Source organism: Magnolia sinica, chromosome 17 (assembly GCF_029962835.1).
Source record: "Magnolia sinica isolate HGM2019 chromosome 17, MsV1, whole genome shotgun sequence".
NCBI classification, from domain to species: domain Eukaryota; kingdom Viridiplantae; phylum Streptophyta; class Magnoliopsida; order Magnoliales; family Magnoliaceae; genus Magnolia; species Magnolia sinica.
In genome coordinates, this window is record NC_080589.1 from 22690066 (window position 1) to 22711477 (window position 21412).

Sequence of the window (21412 nt, forward strand, 5' to 3'; positions counted from 1 at the left end):
GGAAGTTGGAAGATCAAGATTCAAGCACTTTTAAGTTTCAAGGAAGATATCTTGTTGATTTTCTACCATAATAAATAAATAGCTTGTTGATTTTGTTGTTACTTCTTGTTAACTATATTGTTAAATGTGGATGACTTGATGTTTAATTCATTATTTAATTGATTTTATCTCTCTCAAATGTATTTTAAATGTGTAAAATTAGTTATCTATTAACTTAGAAAAGTTCTCCTCAGTTTCTTATATTTTTTTTTAAAATTATTATATATATATATATATATATATATATATATATATATATATATATATATATATATTTTAAATGTGTAAAATTAGTTATCTATTAACTTAGAAAAGTTCTCCTCAGTTTCTTATATTTTTTTACATTTTTTTGAATTTTTCCCTAATATATATATATATATATATATATATATATATATATATATATGCGATCACATATGCACATAGGCATATGCGATCACACATGATCACATATGCGATTCGACAACATTGATCAAAAGTGTCATAGGTCCACTTTTATAAAGAATCCAATTGGATTTTGTGCCCACTTGTCCAATCAGGTGATGTTTTAAGTCGTACATTTCCTGAAGGTTTTGAGGGTTGTAAACCAACTGTACAGCACATACAGCCCATTCAGTTGCATACAAAGCCTCATATGGCTGACATATCAAGAGGATAATTAGCTTTTGATTCCTTAACGGCAGTTTCTAAGTTTCTTCATTCACAATCCATCTTTTATGGCAACTTAAGTAGAATTAGACAACTACACGGACCAATGAGGTATAAGGAAGACAGAAAAGTCAGATGATATTCTTTCTAGAATGGTGTAGATATTGTAGAGAACTTTATAAAGGCCCAAGGGCCATGCATAGGAGTCAGTGATGAAGATGATAATTGAATAAGAATTTTTTTAGTAGTGTATTCATGTTTCCTGCGATTTTATTCAAAACCTACTGGTGCAATGCCTCTAGAAGCCCTTTGTTGCAATTCAATTCAGCTTGTGTGGAACCCACATATCCACATTCACGTTTCCTGCAATTGTATTTGAAACCTACCAGTGCAATGCCTCTAGAACCCCTTTGTTGCATTTCAATTCGGCTTGTGTGGAACCCACATCAACCATTTGTTTGCTGTTTTCTTAACCATCATTGATGATAATTGAGCATATTACAACAAAAAAGCACTCGTCTTCTGCTAAGACAGAATGTAATATATGAACTCTCGAGAACTCATTCCTAGAATTCAAAATCTGAGCAATTCGTGTCAGCAGGACTTAAACCACTATAATCCGTGAAGATAAGGATTGAGCATGGTATTAACATTTTTCTATGTTTAAAGAAGGGTGTAGCTCATGAATAATGTTAACTTCGAAGAAAAATACATGCCGTCAGTTTCTACTTTAGAAGGCACGAAACCAAAGATAATTTCATCTAGAGTAACAACCTGAGAGGAGGGTTCCCAAATGACCAACAAGGCAAAAATGCATATAAAAAGTGAACATTATTATAAATAAATGAGAGAAGTATCAGGACACCTCAAAATGTTTAAATGAAGGTTCCTTTTACCAACTAAACACCAGATTGTGATGACGATAATAAATGAACAAATTGGACTTTGACAGCGAAGTTATTGGGGGAAAAAGACTCAAATGCAGTGTGACGCCTTATTTGGTGCATTGCTCATGGCAGAAGTACATGAACCAGATCATAAACTGGATATCCTACCATCGACCACCATTTGCAAATCACATGGATTGAACAACCCTACCATCTAATTGGTAGACCTTTCACACTGGACACCATTGCCAGTTATTCTCTTCTGCCATCAATTTTCAGGTCACTGAACAGATAATACTATCCAATCAGGTCGATTTTTCTCCCAGAGAAATCACAATTAGAAAAACTCAAATGAATGGTCCAAAACATGGACTGTTGCACCACCCTCACAAATGGGCTCAGCTGAAGTGTGCCACACCTTGCATGCAGTGGCTTACTTTCTAAATTTGAAAATTTCAACATAACAATAAATTTCACGAGGATTCGGAAATAAAGATGGGCCTAGCAAATTGTATCAAAAGAATGGTCCTAGATTCATGGCACCTGGTCTATACATGAGCAAATGGACAAGTTTAAGAAGGCTTTTGGCTTCTTTTTTTTTGGAAGAGATGTTGCAAAATAAACAAGAAAGACTAAAGAAGCAAGTAATATGTGTCATTATTTTGTTTACTACTCAAATGTCTATTTGATTTTCAAGTGATTTACTTTAATCTTTATGGGTTTATGGTAGGTGAGTTACAGAGATCATTGTGCAGCATTGCAAAGGTTGGCATTTTGTATTTTGAGTCTAACGTGTGGTGCTACTGGTTCTGAACACAACTAGAGCACATTTGAGCTGGCGAAAATTATTCAACTGATTCCATGATTCTCATTGTATAATATACTTAATTGTATACTTTACTAACAAGGAAATATTTTTTTCCCGCAGATGCATTCAAAAAGAAAGAGAAATAGACTCGAGCAAAAGAGTTTGAATGCCCTTGTTTTTTGTCAAATACAATCTTCAACTTGAAGTGTGTATTGTGAAGAGAGAATAATCAAAGGCTTAATCCAATTTGCTTATCAGACATGGACTCTGATAGAAATTTTGAGCTCTCATAGCTGGTTCCAAGCCCAGATGGAGGGTTGCATCAGGTGGGCAGCCAGGGTTAAATTTTGGAGCAAAGTGGAATGGTGGAACAGAATTATGTAGCCAACCCTAATTAGTTGTGATAGAGCTTAGATGATGACGACGATTAAGCGTGCCAGATCTAAACAAAGAGATCAGGGTCCATATCAAAACCCAACCCAACATGTGAGCTCAAGGCCTTTCATGGACCACCATCTTTGCCCACTATAGAAATAATCAGATCAAACCCTTACAACAGATTGAAATCCCAGGCAAGCCAGGAATCTCAGCAGGCGCAACCCTTGGGCCTTTAAGCTCGGCCCAAACCCAAACTGGGATGTAGTCAGGACAAGCTAGCCCAGCGTTACTTGCATCACACATCCGGGTTTTTTGCAGCCAATAATAAAGACCTCTGGTGCAATGTGCACCAAATGAGGAACCTCAAGTTTAGAGTCATAACAGCACTAGTCAATTAGAACATGCAAGTTTCACGAACATCAAAAGCAAGATGGACTGAACTTATTTCCACGAAGGAGCATAAATAGCTAAAAGATTTCTATAACCAGCAACAACATCAGAATATTAAAACACAAAATTTTGGAGAGGGATAACACTTCAGTCTCTATAGTGTGAGAGAGAGATCAAAATTCCCACCAGGTAACAAGTACATACTTCTTAAAATAATACCTACCCCTGGTAGCTCAACAACATTTACTGCAAAACGCTCGCTGGTGGTTGCAGTATATTTTTCTGAGAAAGGCCTGCAGTTGGATCCAGCAATTACAACCAGTCAAGGTTGATTAATGAGAAACGCAGAAACTATCATAACAGGTGCATTTTAAGGAAGACAGTTTGAAAGATATGACAATAATATGTATGAATGGCTATAAACAGAGATGTTTAAACAAGTTGATTCAAATGACCTCATCAATCAGATTCGAATTAAATTGAGATTACTGTACTGACTCAGACAACAAGTTCTGAAGGTAGCAAGTTCGGAGGGTGCAGTACCTTCCAATAAGTGCATTCAACAGTGCGGACTTTCCAGCATTTTTAGGTCCAAATACATAGCACTGTAAAACATTTCTCTGTGACTGTTGCCGCTTGCAATCTAAACGACGCCTCCTAGTTATATGGAATGCGGAAGCCGGATCCCCACTGTATCCAATGTAGATCAAATTTGCTAAACTGCTAGCTGGCTCTACTAGTGTCATAAGGGTCCACTGCAAACACAGGCATGTTCTCAGGTCTGAAATGCGCAGGTAGCTTGAATAGAACACAACTATGTCAAGTCAAAACTTTATTGAATTGGATATCAGGTCATCAACAATCAAAGTCCAAACTATGTCAAAACAAGACTTTATTGAATTGGATGTCAGGTCATCAAACAATCAAAGCCCGTGAAGGGATCCATGACCATGACTACACACCAGCAGGTTCCTTATTGATTTCAATGCTTTCCAAACAGTATCAGACCAGGTCTCTTCTTTCAAGGTGACATGGAATCGTAGGCTCCACATCATCAGGTCCTGTCAGAATCTAAGTTATTTTCCACAAACAGAACCTAAGAATTGCATTCAAGTATGTGGAAAATTACAAGACACACAATGGAGCCAAGGAAAGCCTGTTGCTAGAAAAAAGTAAAAGGCCATAAAATGCCACTATTTAGGAGTCATCTGAGGCCTTTCATGAATGAAATAATTTTATTGGAAAAAAAGGGCCACACACATGACACAGCCTCTGTTTTTTTTTTTTTTTTAAAGGTCAGTATCACAAACATTCCTTACTAGATTCCATCTTAATGCCTCTCAACAATATTCACAGTGATCACTTTCCAACCCTTCTCTAGCCAAACGGTCAGCCACAGCATTGGCTGAATGATCCACACGTAGTATAGAGAGGTCAAGAGCTCGCATAAATCAATTGCTTCCTCAACTATATTCACCAGACCCCATGGGCAGGTGCCTGAAGTGAGCCAACTTAGCGCAACCTTAGAATCCCTTTCAATGATGACTGACCTGGGTGGGATTACGCATGGATATGGGCTTTATTTCTTGAACCATTGCTGCATCTATGGCAAAATAATAATGGACTCTTAAACTAATAATTTTTAGTCAAGCAACAACTAGAAGATACCATCAACAAATGTAGACTTGTAGAGTGCCCACTTTAGATGTTAGTCCTAATGTTTGTACAACCCATGTTTTCAGTATCACCGATATCAGCCGATATATTGATTATCGCAAGTTGGTAATAGGACATCCTACTGTAATATCTAAAATAACTGGTGTCGCAGATAATATCATGCGATATCACAATATATCAAAAATATTGCACGTGCCCCTTTATATTTTTGCAATATATCGACATTGGCATCAATACATCACCGATATCACACAGTTATCCAAGGCAGCGCACCCCCTTCTCAAAAAATCCAAAAAAAAAAAAGAAGTCTTTAATTTCCAAAATCCCTTTTTCCATATCATTCTATATTGATTTCAGCCAGTCTATGATAGATTGTTGGAAGGAAAACTTCCACATTTGGGAGAAATTGTGATTGGAGGCTTCATGGGGCTGGTTCCAATACGGTGAGTACTTTTGAGTTTTGATTCGTATTTTTCTCGTGTTTTTAGGTTGTATTCAGCAGTGTTCGAAGTATGGGTATCGCTACAAGTTTCACTGGCTGGGGATACGGAAACAATATCGATATCGCCAATAATATCGTAGATAACTAGAAATGTGGGGAAACATAGGAAAAAACAGTGGAATTTTCAGCAAAACTTTAGGAGATGTTAAAATGTACATATTTGCATATTTAGAAATTATATATATATATATATATATATATATACACACACACACACACACACACACAAAAAGAATGCATACATAACAAGTTTCCATTTAATGGGACCTTAAAAGCATGTGTTGTTCTAAGAAATCAGTCCAACCATCTCATCCGGCCTATTTAACCATCCGACCTTCCATATGTCGATATTGCAAAATATCAACAACACATGATATTTCATGAAAGAAATCATCAACAATTGGAAAAGAAACAAAAGATCGTGGTCTCAATATCGCGCATGTTGCGATATCAATAATATTGAGATATTATCAACATTATCAATGACAAATTGAACACTACATAGAACCATGTACCCATGAAAAAAAATGAAATAAAATTTTTTCTAATAAACAAACTTTCGATGATATCAATATGTGGGCAATGTTATTGAAATATCGTCGACACACTTACGATACAAGCATTACCTAGATTTTACATGGTAAAAAATATTGGCGATATTGATGCATTGGCAATACAAGCGACGCCCAGAATTTACGTAGTTGAAAATATTGGCGATTACATTGGCGATATTGATACGTTAGTGATACTAAGTGATACATTGCTAATACCTGAAATTTTCGATACTACCAGCGTTATCGGTATCGCTACCAGTGTTATCGATATCGCTAAGCTGGAGAAAAAGATAATATCAGAGATAATTCAAACATTGGTAAACAATAAGAAATAGTTACAAATGCACGATTCTTCATGTTATGCATGAAAAATTAAGGATTTGAAGTTTCAATTTCAAGATTTAGAGCAAGTGGCCGATTTGGGGGAAATTGGGGAGAAAAATCAAAATTTCCCCAATTTCTCCCAAATTGGTTGCAATCTTAGTGTCTAGACATAAAATCAAATATGTATCAAACCTGATATGGCAACTCTTGGTAATTTGGGGACTTAGAAAAAAAAATGTTTAATTTTATTTTATTTTCAAAATTACACTTCTATCAACAGTTAATTGGCCCTGATTTCAGTGAAGTGTTTGATGAAATCATCATCAAATACACTCTAATTTTGGAATTTGAGGGTGGGTAGGCAGATTTGGGGGAAATTTCAAATAATTTCTTCCAATCAGATGCAATCTGTGTCCAAACACAACATCAAACATGTATCAAACCTAATATGGTGATTCTTGGTAATTTGAGGATTTTCCGAAAAAAAATTAATCAAAAATGTTAACAATTTTTTTTTTTTTTCGAAATTCCACCTCTATCAGCAGTAAATTGGCCCCAATTTCAAAATATTTAAGAGTGTTTGATGCAATCATCATCACATACACTTTAATTTTAGGATTTAGGGGAAAGATGGGACGATTTATGGAAAATTGTGGAAAATGAAAAATTCGAAATTCCCCCAAATTTTCTCAAATCAATTGCAATCTTAGTGTCCAAATATGTATGTAACTTCATCTACACATTATTGCTAGATTAGGGATCTTTTGAAAATTATAATTAATTTTTAATTAAAAATAATTACAATATGTTAATTTATTTTTATTTTTTTTCCAAAAATTCATTTTGGTTGGTGGTTAAATTCCATTAATAATTATGATTGTGGTACACTGCATATGCCAACATTGTGGTTTGCTTAACATCCTTTTACAAGTAGAACGTGTCGGGAGAAAAAGGGAGAGCCTAACATTAGATGGCATTATGAGACCCCTCTTCCCAATAATCAATTAGGTTCCCAGTACAATTTGTGTAGCCATGTAATGAAGAGTGGAGGGGTAACCCACTTAGAAGAACACTTTGTAGGAGGGTATTGAAATGTTTTAGATTGCACAAAATGTATGAATGTGAAAGCATAGATAAATAAAGTGTTGAAAAATGGTGTGAAGATCAGAGACAAACGTTCTACACGGGAGATGGAGATTAGGGACGAGTTAGGGCGGTCAACGCACAGTCTCAAAGATGTAGTGGATTTGGATGTGGAGGATCCTAATCTTAAATGGACCTACAAGGAGCCTTTACGGGATGAGCAGGAAAGGGATTAGGGGAGGCGGTGGGAGGCAAGTAGACCCACTTTTGAGGGGTATGTGAAGAAGGTTGGTGTGGGGGGTCGAGCAGGGAGCACAGAGAGCAAGGGGTGGTAGTAAAAGAGTTGGAGGGGGAGTACTAGTCGAAGGAGTGGAGGGAGGGAGGGAGGGAGGGAGGGAGTAGAAGGGGGGTTAAGGGGGTTGAGCCGCAGCAATAGCATGCAGGTGTCGAATCTACCTTTAAATACGAGGATGTACAAAGAGGCGAGGAATGCAAAAGAAATTGAAGCAAATGTTTAATGACGGATAGATGAGGAAATTGGGGAAGTTCATTGCAAATTTTTTTTACTTATGATCACATACCAATGAAGGCAGCGATCAACTTGCACTTCAAAAATATGATCATAGAAGTGCAGCATGAGGGTGAGGGTGTGGTGCCACCCACGCCATATGAGATAATAGGCAATTATTCAGATGAAGAGTATGCTAACATGTAACGTTACGTCGACGAGTTTCGACCATCATGGTAGATGTACGGTTGCACTATGATGTGTGACAGGTGGACCAGACCGATGAGGATGTTGGTCATAAATTTTACGGTCTATTACATGAAGTAGACGATGTTCTAAAAGTCCATAAATGCCAGTAATAAGATCAAAATCTCAGATTACATCTATGGGCTAATGCATGATGCTATGAGAAACGTTGGGAAGAAGAACATCATGCAGTTCGTTACAAACAATGAGAGCACATTTGTGAAGGTGGGAAGGAGTTATGAAGAAGTATTCCTTGTATCAAACCCCGTTCGCATCCCATTGTATAGATCTCATGCTAAAGGCGATAGGAAATAGGCCTTCGATGAAGGCTATGATTACCAATGCTCACTTGATTACAAATTTCATCTACAACTACAACTAGTTAATGGCCAAGATGCGTGAGAGGTGTGGTGGGGATATAGAGCAGCCTGGGGCAACATGGTTTGCCACAAATTACATTGCCCTAAATAGCCTTCTAAAACACAAGGAGGGTTGCAAGAGCTTTACGACTCTAGGGAATATGCGGATTGGAATAAGAGCGGGAGGATTGATGAGTTTGTATTCAGCAATGCCTTTTAGGAACACATGCGTAGTGTGGTAGGTATTTTGGAGCCCATATTTACGGTGTTAAGGACGGTGGAGAATGAAACATCCATCGATGAGATCCTTGTTTGAGTCCATGCGGTTAATGGAAGAATCCATCAAGGCACCCCAATGTATATAAATGAGTGCATGCAATAATTGATGACTGCTAGGAAACGACTCTTGCCCACCCACTTCATCAGTCCGATAAGTATTTACATGATTTATATTTAATTTTCTATTTGCTTCAATACTTTGAGTTATTTGCATAGCATGTATGACTCTTTTCTTATACCAATGTGTGAATATGTGCATGTTGGGTTTCAACATAATTCTTGAATCTCTAGTACCACTACAACCATAGACTCTTTGAAGACAATAGCTTGAAGAAGGCTATGCATGAGGTTTATAAGAAGCTATTCCCCAATTGGTCGAGGAAAGCCAACTTTGGTAATAAGATAAGCATGTTCCACACTTTACTCTCTCTACATTCATCAGAACCTTTACACTCAAAATTAATGCTAAATGCCATTAACACCCACTTTATGAGTGGGTTAAGTCAGATGTCTTAGACACATCAGATGGACGACCAGAGTCACATGCAGCAAAGAAGGCAGCGTCACAAGCAAGGTATCGCGTATCGGTATCGGTGGGCGTAACGGTGCCCACCGTTACCTATACGGATACGGGGGCGTAACGGCCCGTAACAGTGCAATTTTATTTTTTATTTTTGCCAAAAAAAAAATGAGAAAATATGGATTAAATCCGGAATATTCTAAGTATTCCAAATATGCGTTCATTTATAAATTGGAACATATTTATGGTGGTGTAATGGTCCACTCTTTGGTGAGAAGTTTTATCGAACTATCTAATGAATTTATGAACCAGACAACCTGGATATGACTGCAAAACTCATATATTTAATTTTCTATCTACTATCAATGATAGATATATTAGAATGAATGTAATATCAAAATGTCTTACATGTGTAGGTGTTTGCAATTATTTTTCATAATTTATTCTATTATTTTTCATAATTTATTCTATATCAAGTTATTAACAATTTAACATACCTGAGGAGGAGTGTCTCTACTCTAGAGTCTATGACTCTATACTAGAGTGAGTCCAGAGACTCCAGACTTACATAAATTACAATGTTCATTCTATTTTAAAGTCTTCACTCTTCAACATGTCAAAAACTTCTCCTCCTATCCTGTTCCTATGGCTGTAACTATGATTCCTGTCCTGTGACCTGTCATCCTCAAGTCAAGAATATTATTTTAAAAAATTAGTAGTGTCTGATATACCCTCCTGCAACTTGATTAAGGATTACTTGATTAGTTGTCAGGAGAGCTATTTTGAATACAAGTTTGGCAGTGTCAAGTGTGAGCCTACAATGCCAATAATACTGTTGCAAATACTTACCTTAATACAAATATATACTTACAATTACTGTAATAAAATACACAAGTCACCACCAAAATGAAAATTTGCATTTTTGTGGTTGCTCGACCTCCACATGATCATCATCGTCATCATCAGGCTGAGGCTGTCCAATAGGTGGAAGTGCTACATATCCATAGTATCCAGTGCCAGAAGGAAATACTAGATCAAGGAAACCAGAGGATGACTGATCGTGACCAGGCAACGACTCCGACCCTGAGTAAGGATATCCACCAGTGCCCGTCGAATAGCCATACTGGTGCCCGTACTCAAGCTGTTGAGAATCTTGACATTGAGAGTGTGTTTGTGATGAGTAACTTGGATTTGGATCTGGATATTTATGACTATAATCATATGGATATAGATCGGGAAGACTACTCCAACATGAATGTGATAGAACAAGCTCAGTATAACTATACTCATAATCCAATTGGCCATAAGAATATTCATCATAATAACCAGGACCATGAGTCTGCTGATGTTTCAGATCTCCCAGACCCGGTGCACCACTAGACCTATCCTCTTGCTGGCAGTATTGTTACTCGGTACACTTATAAGTCTGACCTCGTGTACTACCTTGTCGATGTTCATCGGCATTACGATCTGTAGACGGCTGTATGGTGTACTGAGCAACACCAGAAGTGTCAGCACCAGGGGCAGGGGCGTCATCATCACCATCATCCGACACAATCACGCTACCACTACTCATACTCTTCTGTTGATCTTGAGCCATACTGGGCATAAAAGTTGCCCCTCTTTCTTGGTCCAACACAGTTGCACGACTCTCTAGTTGTGCTTTGCGTATTAGTGAGTCATCAATTTTCAATTCTTCACTATCCTCTTTAATTTGCTTTTCCCTTATTTCCAACCAAGGTAGAAGCGGGTCATTCTCATCATAAATATTGTCCAAGTTTATTGCACAATAGTCTGTGTTATCGGCGGCTGTAATGCTCCTATGATGTCATCGCATTCTTAGCTTCATAATGTAGTGCATGAAGACAAGTTTATCCAACGTCTTAATCTGCAATCTATTCCTATTCATTGAATGAATAAGTGTAAAACAACTCCAATTCCTTTCGCAGCTAGAAGATGTTGTCTGGCTCAAAACTTTTACTGCAATTTTTTGAAGAGCCTTCGTACTCTCTCCAAAATTCATCCACCATTCGGCCGGTTGCAACCTAGATACTGCATGTTGTGCAAGAGCATTTCCAAAGCTACTCAGGCGATTTTCAAATGTATTTGATTCATTCAACGTCTTTATTTGCATATCTAAGTCACTCTAATTTCTTTATCACATTCTTTAGCCCGACACAAACTTCATTATCCGCAACAAATGATTGGGCATATATATACCTAGGATTTAGGCAGTAACCTGCTGCATGAAGATCGTGATGGAGTTGTCTTGTCCATCTCTTGTCGATCATCCTCCAATAAGACTCCCAGCTTCTACAATCACGTTGAATTGCCAACTTTGCCTTATCCATGACATCGTATGGGAAGCCCGTGGTAGGTGTTTCGTCGGTTTCAACAAGACAGAGTACCCTCATTAGTAACTCCATCATCTTTAGGATCGACTTGACCCTTTTCCAATATTTATTGTCCCACGTGGTGTTCGCAACTTCAACCGGTGTCCCTGATGTCTTCTGCCCATGTTTCGTGTTAAGCCAATCTCGGGAAGCGAACATCTCACTCAACTCTCCCCTATGCTAGTATAAACTCTCTAATGTTATAAAGTTTGTTTCGAATCCAGTCGAGCCTCAACAACTCTCGTCCTTTTGTGAACTTCCTCATTATTGTGACTACTTGATTATGGTTGTAAATAAACGTCATCACTTCTCTTGCCCTTTCGACCATTTTCTTAACATTCTTCTTCCCAATATCTTCTAATATAAGATCAATACAATGGGCAACACATGATGACCAAAAAATATGTGGTCTCTTTTTCATCAACTTATGTCCTGCAAGCTTATATGATGCTTCATTATGTCACAATCAAGGTATCCCGTATCGATATCAGTTGGCGTAACAGTGTCCTCCGATACTGATACGAATACGGGGGTGTAACGGCGATACGAGGGCGTAACGGTGCAGTTTTTATTTTATTTTTACCAAAAAATATGGATTAAATCCAAAATATTCTAAGCATTCCAAATATGCATTCATTTATAAATTGGAACATATTTATGGTGGTGTAACGGTCCACTCTTTGGTGAGAAGTTGTATCAGACTATCTGATGAATTTATGAACCAAACAACATGGATTTGACTGCAAAACTCATATATTTAATTTTCTATCTACTATCAATATAGATATATTAGAATGAATGTAATATGAAAATATCTTATGTGTAGGTGTTTGCAATTATTTTTCATACCTGTGGCTGTGACTATGATTCCTATCCTGTGATCTGTCATCCTTAAGTCAAGAATATTTTAAAAAAACATTAGTGTCTAATATACTCCCCTGCAACTTAATTAAGGATTACTTAATTAGTTGTCAGGGGAGCTATTTTAAATACAAGTTCGGCAGTGTCAAGTGTGTGCTTGGCTTCTTGCAATAATACTGCTGTGAGTTGTCTGCTGCAAATACTTACCTTAAAACAAATATATACTTACAATCACAAGTCACCATCAAAATGAAAATCTGTTTTTTGTGGTTGCTCGACCTCCACATCATCGTCATCATCAGGCTATGGCTGTCCAATAGGTGGAGGTGTTGCATATCCATAATATTCGATTACAGAAGGAAATACTAGATCAACGAAACCAGATGAAGACTGCTCCTGATTAGGCAACGACTCCGACCCCGAGTAAGGATATCCACCGGTGCCCGTCGAATTGCCATATTGGTGCCCATACTCTGGCTGTTGAGAATCTTGAGATTGAGAGTGTGTCTGCTGTGATGAGTAACTTGAATTTGGATCTAGATATCTATAATCATATGAATATGGATCGGGAGGACTACTCCAACATGAATGTGATGGAACAGGCTCAATATAACCATAATCATAATCCAATTGACCATAATAATATCCATCATAATAACCAGAACCATGAGCCTGCTGATGTTCCGGACCTCCCGGACCCGGTGCACCACTAGACCTACCCTCCTGCTGGCTGTATCGTGACTTGGTACACTCATAAGTCCAACCTCGTGTACTACCTTGTCGATGTTCATTGACATTGCGATCTGTAGATAGCTGTATAGTGTGCTGAGCAACACCCGAACTGCAAGCACCAGGGACAGGGGGGTCATCATCACCATCATCCGACACGGTCACGCTATCACTGCTCGTACTCTTTCATTGATCTTGAGTTGTACTTGGCATAAAAATTGCCCCTCTTATTGGGTCCAACACATCTGCACGACTCTCTTATTGCGTTGTGCGTATTAATGGGTCATCAATTTCTAATTCTTCACTATCCCCTTCAATTTTCTTTTCCCTTGTTTCCAAGGTAGAAGCGGGACGTCCTCATCATAAATATTGTCCAAGTTTATTAGACAGTAGTCTGTGTCATCGACGGCTGTAATGCTCCTATGATGTCGTCGCATTCTTAGCTTTATATTGTGGACAAGTCTATCCAATGTCCTAGTCTACAATCTATTCTTATTCTTTGAATGAATAAGCGCAAAACAACTCCAATTCCTTTCGCAGCGAGAGGAAGATGTTGTCTGGCTCAAAACTTTTACTGCAATTTTTTGGAGAGCCTTCGTACTCTCTCCGAAATTAATCCACCATTCGGTCGGTTGCAACTTAGATATTGCATGCTGTGCAAGAGCATCTCCAAAGCTACCCTGGCGATTTCCAAATGTGTCTAATTAATTCAACGCCTTTATTTGCAAAACCAAGTCAGGCTCTAAAGCTAGACCCAAACATTTCCTTACGTAGATACTAGATATAAATTAGATATGACCTATGTCTATATGAGATTGTGACTTGCGAGTCTACTCATTATTCTAAATTTATATACAGTTTTCAGAATCTAATCAACAAAAATGATTTTATATTCTAAACCCTAAGAAGCTCCAAAACCTGTCCAATATAAGAAAATATAAACATAAAATCACTAATTCGAAAATATAAAAAAAATATAAAATGACAACAACAATTTGTAAAATGGACATTAACATGTTCTACTATGATTAACACATCATATTCTACCATTAAAATAGCAAAACATTTAATAAAAAATGATTTATCAATTTTATTTTTTTTAAAAGGGCCGAAAATAGTGCAAAAATAGAAAAAAATTATAAAAAAATATAAAATGATGACAATAACCTGTAAAATGGCCATTAACATGTTATACTATGATTAACACATCATATTCTACCATTAAAACAACAAAACATTCAATAAAAAATGATTTTTCGAATTTAAAAAAAAAAAAAAAAAAATTGGGCCGAAAATAGTGTGTTAATAGAAAAAAATAATAAAAAAATATAAAATGATAACAACAATCTGTAAAATGAACATTAACATGTTGTACTATGATTAACACATCATATTATACTATTAAAATAGCAAAAAATTTAATAAAAAATGATTTTGCGAATTTAAAAAGAAAAAAAAAAGGCCGAAAATAGTGCGTAAATAGAAAAAAATTATAAAAAAATATAAAATGACAACAACAATCTGTAAAATGGACATTAACATGTTCTAGTATGATTAACACATCATATTCTACTATTAAAATAGCAAAACATTCAATAAAAAATGATTCTTCGAAAAAAGATAAATTTAAAAGTCCGAAAATAGTGCGTAAATAGAAAAAAATTATAAAAAAATAGAAAATGACAACAACAATCTATAAAATGGACATTAACATGTTCTACTATGATCAATACATCATATTCTACTATTAAAACAGCAAAACATTCAATAAAAAAATGATTTTTTGAATTTTTTAAAAAAAAGGGCCAAAAATAGTGTGTAAATAGAAAAAATTATAAAAAAATATAAAATGACAACAACAATCTGTAAAATGGACATTAACATGTTCTACTATGATTAACACACCATATTCTACTATTAAAATAGAAAAACATTCAATAAAAAATGATTTTTCGAATTTTTTTAAAAAAAAGGCCGAAAATAGTGCGTAAATAGAAAAAAATTATAAAAAAATATAAAATGACAACAACCTGTAAAATGGACATTAACATGTTCTACTATGATTAACACATCATATTCTACTATTAAAACAGCAAAACATTCAATAAAAAAAATGATTTTTCGAATTTAAAAAAAAGGCCGAAAATAGTGTGTAAATAGAAAAAATTATAAAAAAAATATAAAATGACAACAACAATCTGTAAAATGGACATTAACATGTTCTACTATGATTAACACATCATATTCTACTATTAAAATAGAAAAACATTCAATAAAAAATGATTTTTCGAATTTTAAAAAAAAAGGCCGAAAATAGTGTGTAAATAGAAAAAAATTATAAAAAAAATATAAAATGGCAACAACAATTTGTAAAGTGGACATTAACATGTTCTACTATGATTAACATATCATATTCTACTATTAAAATAGCAAAACATTCAATAAAAAAATGATTTTTCGAATTTTAAAAAAAAAAAAGGCCGAAAATAGTGAGTAAATAGAGAAAAAATATAAAAAAAAATATAAAATGACAACAACAATCTGTAAAATAGACATTAACATGTTCTACTATGATTAACACATCATATTCTACTATTCAAATAGTAAAACATTCAATAAAAAAATGATTTTTCGAATTTTAAAAAAAAAAAAAAAGCCAAAAATAGTGCGTAAATAGAAAAAAATTATTAAAAAATATAAAATGATAACAACAATCTGTAAAATGGACATTCATGTTCTACCATGATTAACACATTATATTCTACTATTAAAACAGCAAAACATTCAATAAAAAATGATTTTTCGAATTTTTTTTTTAAAAAGGCCAAAAATAGTGCGTAAATAGAAAAAAATTATAAAAAAATATAAAATGACAACAACAATCTGTAAAATGGACATTAACATGTTCTAGTATGATTAACACATCATATTCTACTATTAAAATAGCAAAACATTCAATAAAAAATGATTCTTCGAATTATTTTTTTTAAAAAGGCCGAAAATAGTGCGTAAATAGAAAAAAATTATAAAAAAAATATAAAATGACAACAACAATCTGTAAAATGGACATTAACATGTTCTAGTATGATTAACACACCATATTCTATTATTATAACAGCAAAACATTCAATAAAAAAATGATTTTTCAAATTTTTTTAAAAAAAGGCCGAAAATAGTGCGTAAATAGAAAAAAATTATAAAAAAATATAAAATGACAATAACAATCTGTAAAATGGACATTAACATGTTCTACTATGATTAACGCATCATATTCTACTATTAAAACAGCAAAACATTCAACAAAAAAAATAATTTTTTGACTTTTTAAATAAAAGCCAAAAATAGTGTGTAAATAGAAAAAAAATTATTAAAAAAAATATAAAATGTAAACAACAATCTGTAAAATGGACATTAACATGTTCTAATATAATTAACACATCATATTCTACTATTCAAACAGTAAAACATTGAATAAAAATTGATTTTTCGAATTTTAAAAAAAAGGGGCCAAAAATAGTGCGTAAATAGAAAAAAATATAAATATATATAAAATGACAACAACAATCTGTAAAATGGACATTAACATGTTCTACTATGATTAACACATCATATTTTATTATTAAAACAGCAAAACATTCAATAAAAAATGATTTTTTGAATAAAAAATGGTCGAAAATAATGCGTAAATAGAAAAAAATTATAAAAAAAAAATATAAAATGACAACAACAATCTGTAAAATGGACATTAATATCTTCTATTATGATTAACACATCATATTCTACCATTAAAACAGCAAAACATTAAATAAAAATTATAAAAACTATTTTTGAGGAATTTCTGGAAAATGGCTCACGGAGCTTCGAATTAAGAAAATCATTAATATAAGTTGTTTTTATCTGTAATATCAAGCTAAGAGTGGTCGAAAATAGCAATAGAATGATTTAGGAAGAGCTTGGAAGAAAGAAGTTTAAAAAAAAAAAAAAAAAAGTGAAAAAACAAACCTTAAAAAGCAAAAAAATAAAAATAAAAAAATGACCATTTTCTGACCGTTACGGGTCTGTTATTGGCCGTTACCGTTACATATTGGCCGATACATAACCGATATGGGACACCTTGGTCACAATCTGCACTACATTCTCCTCTCCAATTTCATCCACAACTTTATCCAATAGTCCAGTAATATAATCAGAATTTTTTGTTACGGCTGAGGCATCAATTGACTTGTGGTATATAGTTCCCAAGTGGTAGTACACCATGAAGTTGATCATGCTGCGTCTGGTTGGGCCAGTTCAGCCATTGCACATGATCGTGCATCATCTGGCCTGCCATACAGGTTTAAAGGTAGCCACATATGCTTTCACATCCGCATTCTCTGCATCTGTACATTTCCCACTAATATCCCTAGCCATGGGAGCTTTAATTCCTTCACTTGCTTCTGTTGTTGCATCAATTACCACCTGCCAATATAGAGAATTGACCACGTTAGGATATATGTTGGCATGTATAAATAACTTTGCTGCTACCCTACCTAACTTCTCAACGGAAGTTCTGCTCTACATTTGCTTTATCTTCTTTTGTTTAGTTGATTCTTTCCTAAACAGGATTGGATCAATAGAGGGTCTTCTAGGCTCATTTACTTCTTCATCCAAATGTATAGGGGCATCACATGAAGATGCCTCTCGTCGGCTCCCAACCATACGTCGTAACCCACCAAACCTACCCCCTGCCCTCACTTGCAGAATCAATTATATCTTCATCACAAACAGCCATATATTTTGCACTCCCCATCCCCCCCCGGTATCACTCATTGACCTACTCGCGCCAAACATGCGGCAACGTTCTTCCTCTTCACAAGCTAGGTGCGAGCTCTCTCTCCTAACTATAGTTAATTCCCGATCTAAATCTTCGTCAGAATCAATAATATCTTCATCACAAACGCCCATATATTCAGAACCAAACACTTCCTGTCGAGCCGCATCCAAAATCTCATCTTTCTTCTTTTGTCCAGTAGTACGTTTACCCTTCGACTCATCCAGACTGGCTTGCATTAAAATCATTATCTCTTTCGATACTCTATTACATACCGCAATTTGACCCTTTTGATGTGCCAAATGTTGTTTGAGACGCGTAATTCCACCAACTACTAGTTTATCACAATAGTTGCACTTCATTTGGTGCCTAGTACCACCAAACCTCTGGCAATGTTGCCATCCAATATCCTCACTAGTTGGCCAGACCCAGACATTTCCTTAGGTAGATTAGATATGACCTATGTCTATGTGAAATTGTGAGTCTACTCGCTATTCTAAATTTATATATAGTTATAAGAATCAAATCAATAAAAATGATTTTATGTTCTAAACCCTAAAAAGCTCCAAAACCTATCCAATATAAGAAAAATAAAAGCATTAAGTCACTAATTCGAAAATATATATATATATATATATATAATCACAAAAATAATCTGTAAAATGGACATTAATATGTTATACTACGATTAACACATCATATTCTACCATTTAAAAAGCAGCACATTCAATAAAAAATGATTTTTGGATTAAAAAATGGCCGAAAATAGTGCATAAATAGAAAAAAAATATAAAATCACAACAATAATCTGTAAAATGGACATTATTATGTTCTACCATGATTAACACATCATATTCTATCATTAAAACAACAACACATTAAATAAAAATTGATTTTTCAAATGTTTTTTAAAAAAAATGGCTAAAAATAGTGCGTAAATAGAAATATATATATATATATATATATATATATATAAAATCATAACAATAATCTATAAAATGGATTAATGTTCAACTATGATTAACACATCATATTCTATCATTAAAACAACAACACATTAAATAAAAATTGATTTTTCGAATTTTTTAAAAAACAAAAAGGCCGAAAATAGTGTGTAAATAGAAAAAATTATAAGAAAAATATAAAATCACAACAATAATCTGTTAAATGGACATTAATATATTTTATTATGATTAACACATCATATTCTACCATTAAACAACAACAAATTGAATAAAAAGTATAAATACCTATTTTTGAGGAATTTCGGAAAAATGGCCCATGGAGCTTCAAATCAAGAAAATCCTTAATATAAGTTGTTTTTATCCTTAATTTCAAGCCAAGGGTGGTCGAAAATTGCAATAGAATGATTCAGAAAGAGTTTGGAAGAAAGAAGTATAAAAATAAAAATAAAAAAGTGAAAAACCGAAGCTTAAAAAGAAAAGCAAAAAAAAAAAAAACTAACCGTTTTATGACCGTTACAGCTACAAAATCATGGGGTGGGGGGTTGGGGGGTGCCCATTTCGACCTTGTATCACTTAACGGGGTCGGCCAATACGTAACCGATACTGAATTTCCTGACAAGGGATCGATGTTGATGCTCATGTACAGAAAGCTAGATCTCCTCCCGAAGCTTTCAACACATCGAAGAGTCTGGAGGGCGACCAGTGGCAATCACTGTCACGTGGGACGCAACAACCAAACCCTCTCCAATACTCAGGGCAATATGGATAGCGATGCGGGTGATGTGTCTGGTGATAATGATAATAATGTCAATGATGATGATGACAACGGCGGTGACGATGATGGTGACGACGATGATGATGGTGATGATGGCAATGGGCATGGTGACGGTGACAACAAGCCTCGGCCTCTGAGTCAAAGGCCTCATAGTCCATTCACTGGGGAGCGATTTTAATCACACCACCAAGGACCCCAACCATGGTTCTCGTACAGGAGAACCACAACCCTGCCTTATCTATAATTAGGCATACGAGTGTCGGCGTCTACATAAGAAGAAATAGATCCAAAAGCAAACTAATCTTAAGGAGCTATTAGCATAGTGAATGAGGGACACAAGTATTCGTGATAAGCGGGTGGCTCTAGTCTGGGACACGGACACGGCGGGATAGCTCTAGTTCTGGACCAGAGTCACAATATAGGTATGGATGACAAACACATGAGTGCAACTCTATTTTTGTGCCAAAGGATAGATAGGATACAAATCTGGTGGATGTGACAAGCAACTCCAACAGTTATGGCACATCGTTTGTCAACTACGGTTGGGAGTTCATGTCTACATACGGGCAGAGATATCCATAGTATGGATAAAGGCAGTAGTATGGATATTTAGGAGCTTCATATGTACCTACCTCAAATCCAAATCAGCCACAAACTGTGACGATTATGCAGTACCCACGGATGGCGTACTGGTTCAAATCGGAGAAGAACTAGCTTTATGTTAGAGATTATCTTCACTGGTACAATTCTACTCTGTGAGATAATGAGACAATGCCCAGCACCTTTGAGATGGAGATGATGATTTTGAGCCATCGCACAACTCTATATGGGTTTAAGCCACAGCCAAACACATCATTCACAAGTATATTTCTAATTTTCTACTTTTAAATGTATTACTTGTGTTTTCATGGATGTCTTGTTACAATTTTAAATTATATGAATTCATTTTGACGATGATGGCGGCCCAAGCTAAGAACGAAGACATCTCTCTTATCCGCCTCTTTCAGACTCTGTCTGATTCCATGTATGTTGCCTCTGCTATCGATATCACCCGAATAGCTCCGGATAGATTCCTCTTCTTCAAAACCAGGATGGAACTCATATCTTTCTACTCAGACTCTTCCTTACATACAAGGATGGGCATCTCCAAAGTCGAGGCATGGAGCCCACGAAGGGACATAACTGAGGAAGGTGTCTGGATCTCTCTGTTCGGGATCCCTGCTCATGCATGGCTCGAATTGGTCTTCACTAGTTTGGGAACAACTTTTGGAAAAGTCCTGGAAATCGAGAGATGCTCTGCCCTTGGCCTCGTTCAAATTGGAGCTAGAATAAAGGCCATCCTCCAATCGAGCGCAGACATTCAAAAGGTTCAAAATTTGGTTGTGGCCAACAAAGAATACTCAATTTGGGGCATGTTGGATTCCTCTCATTCGCCTCCGATTGGGAATCACCAAGACCTTCCCAGAGCCCCACAAACCTCCACTAGACAATGTGTTGAGAGGGTTTTTCACCGCCCAGCCCCACCGCCCCCGGAAGCTGCACGCCACCCTATAGGCCCCCCTATAGCCCCACCTCCATATGCTTGCCTGCATAATCCTACCAGCCCAGTCGCAGCTCCAACTCAAATATCCACCATGCTAGATGTTTGTGGATATTCCCCAGTCACTATCAGGAATT

At 35.5% G+C, this 21412-nt stretch overlaps 1 protein-coding gene across 10 annotated transcripts in view; it reads right to left on the bottom strand.

Moving 5' to 3' along the window:
- Positions 1-21412, bottom strand: part of LOC131231488 (mitochondrial Rho GTPase 1-like) — a 145523-nt gene that overhangs the window by 29669 nt on the left and 94442 nt on the right. For 9 of the 10 annotated variants that reach the window (XR_009164387.1, XR_009164386.1, XR_009164385.1 and 6 more), the window contains exons 9-11: positions 4113-4211; positions 3694-3905; positions 3374-3443 (exon numbers count right to left, since the gene is read on the bottom strand). Coding sequence is in view for 7 of the 10 variants with exons in the window: in XM_058227700.1 (XP_058083683.1) it covers positions 3374-3443; positions 3694-3905; positions 4113-4211 (381 nt within the window). In the remaining 3 variants the exon portion in view is untranslated. The remainder of the gene's footprint in view (positions 1-3373; positions 3444-3693; positions 3906-4112; positions 4212-21412) is intronic. The other variant, XM_058227701.1, reaches the window with a different exon arrangement.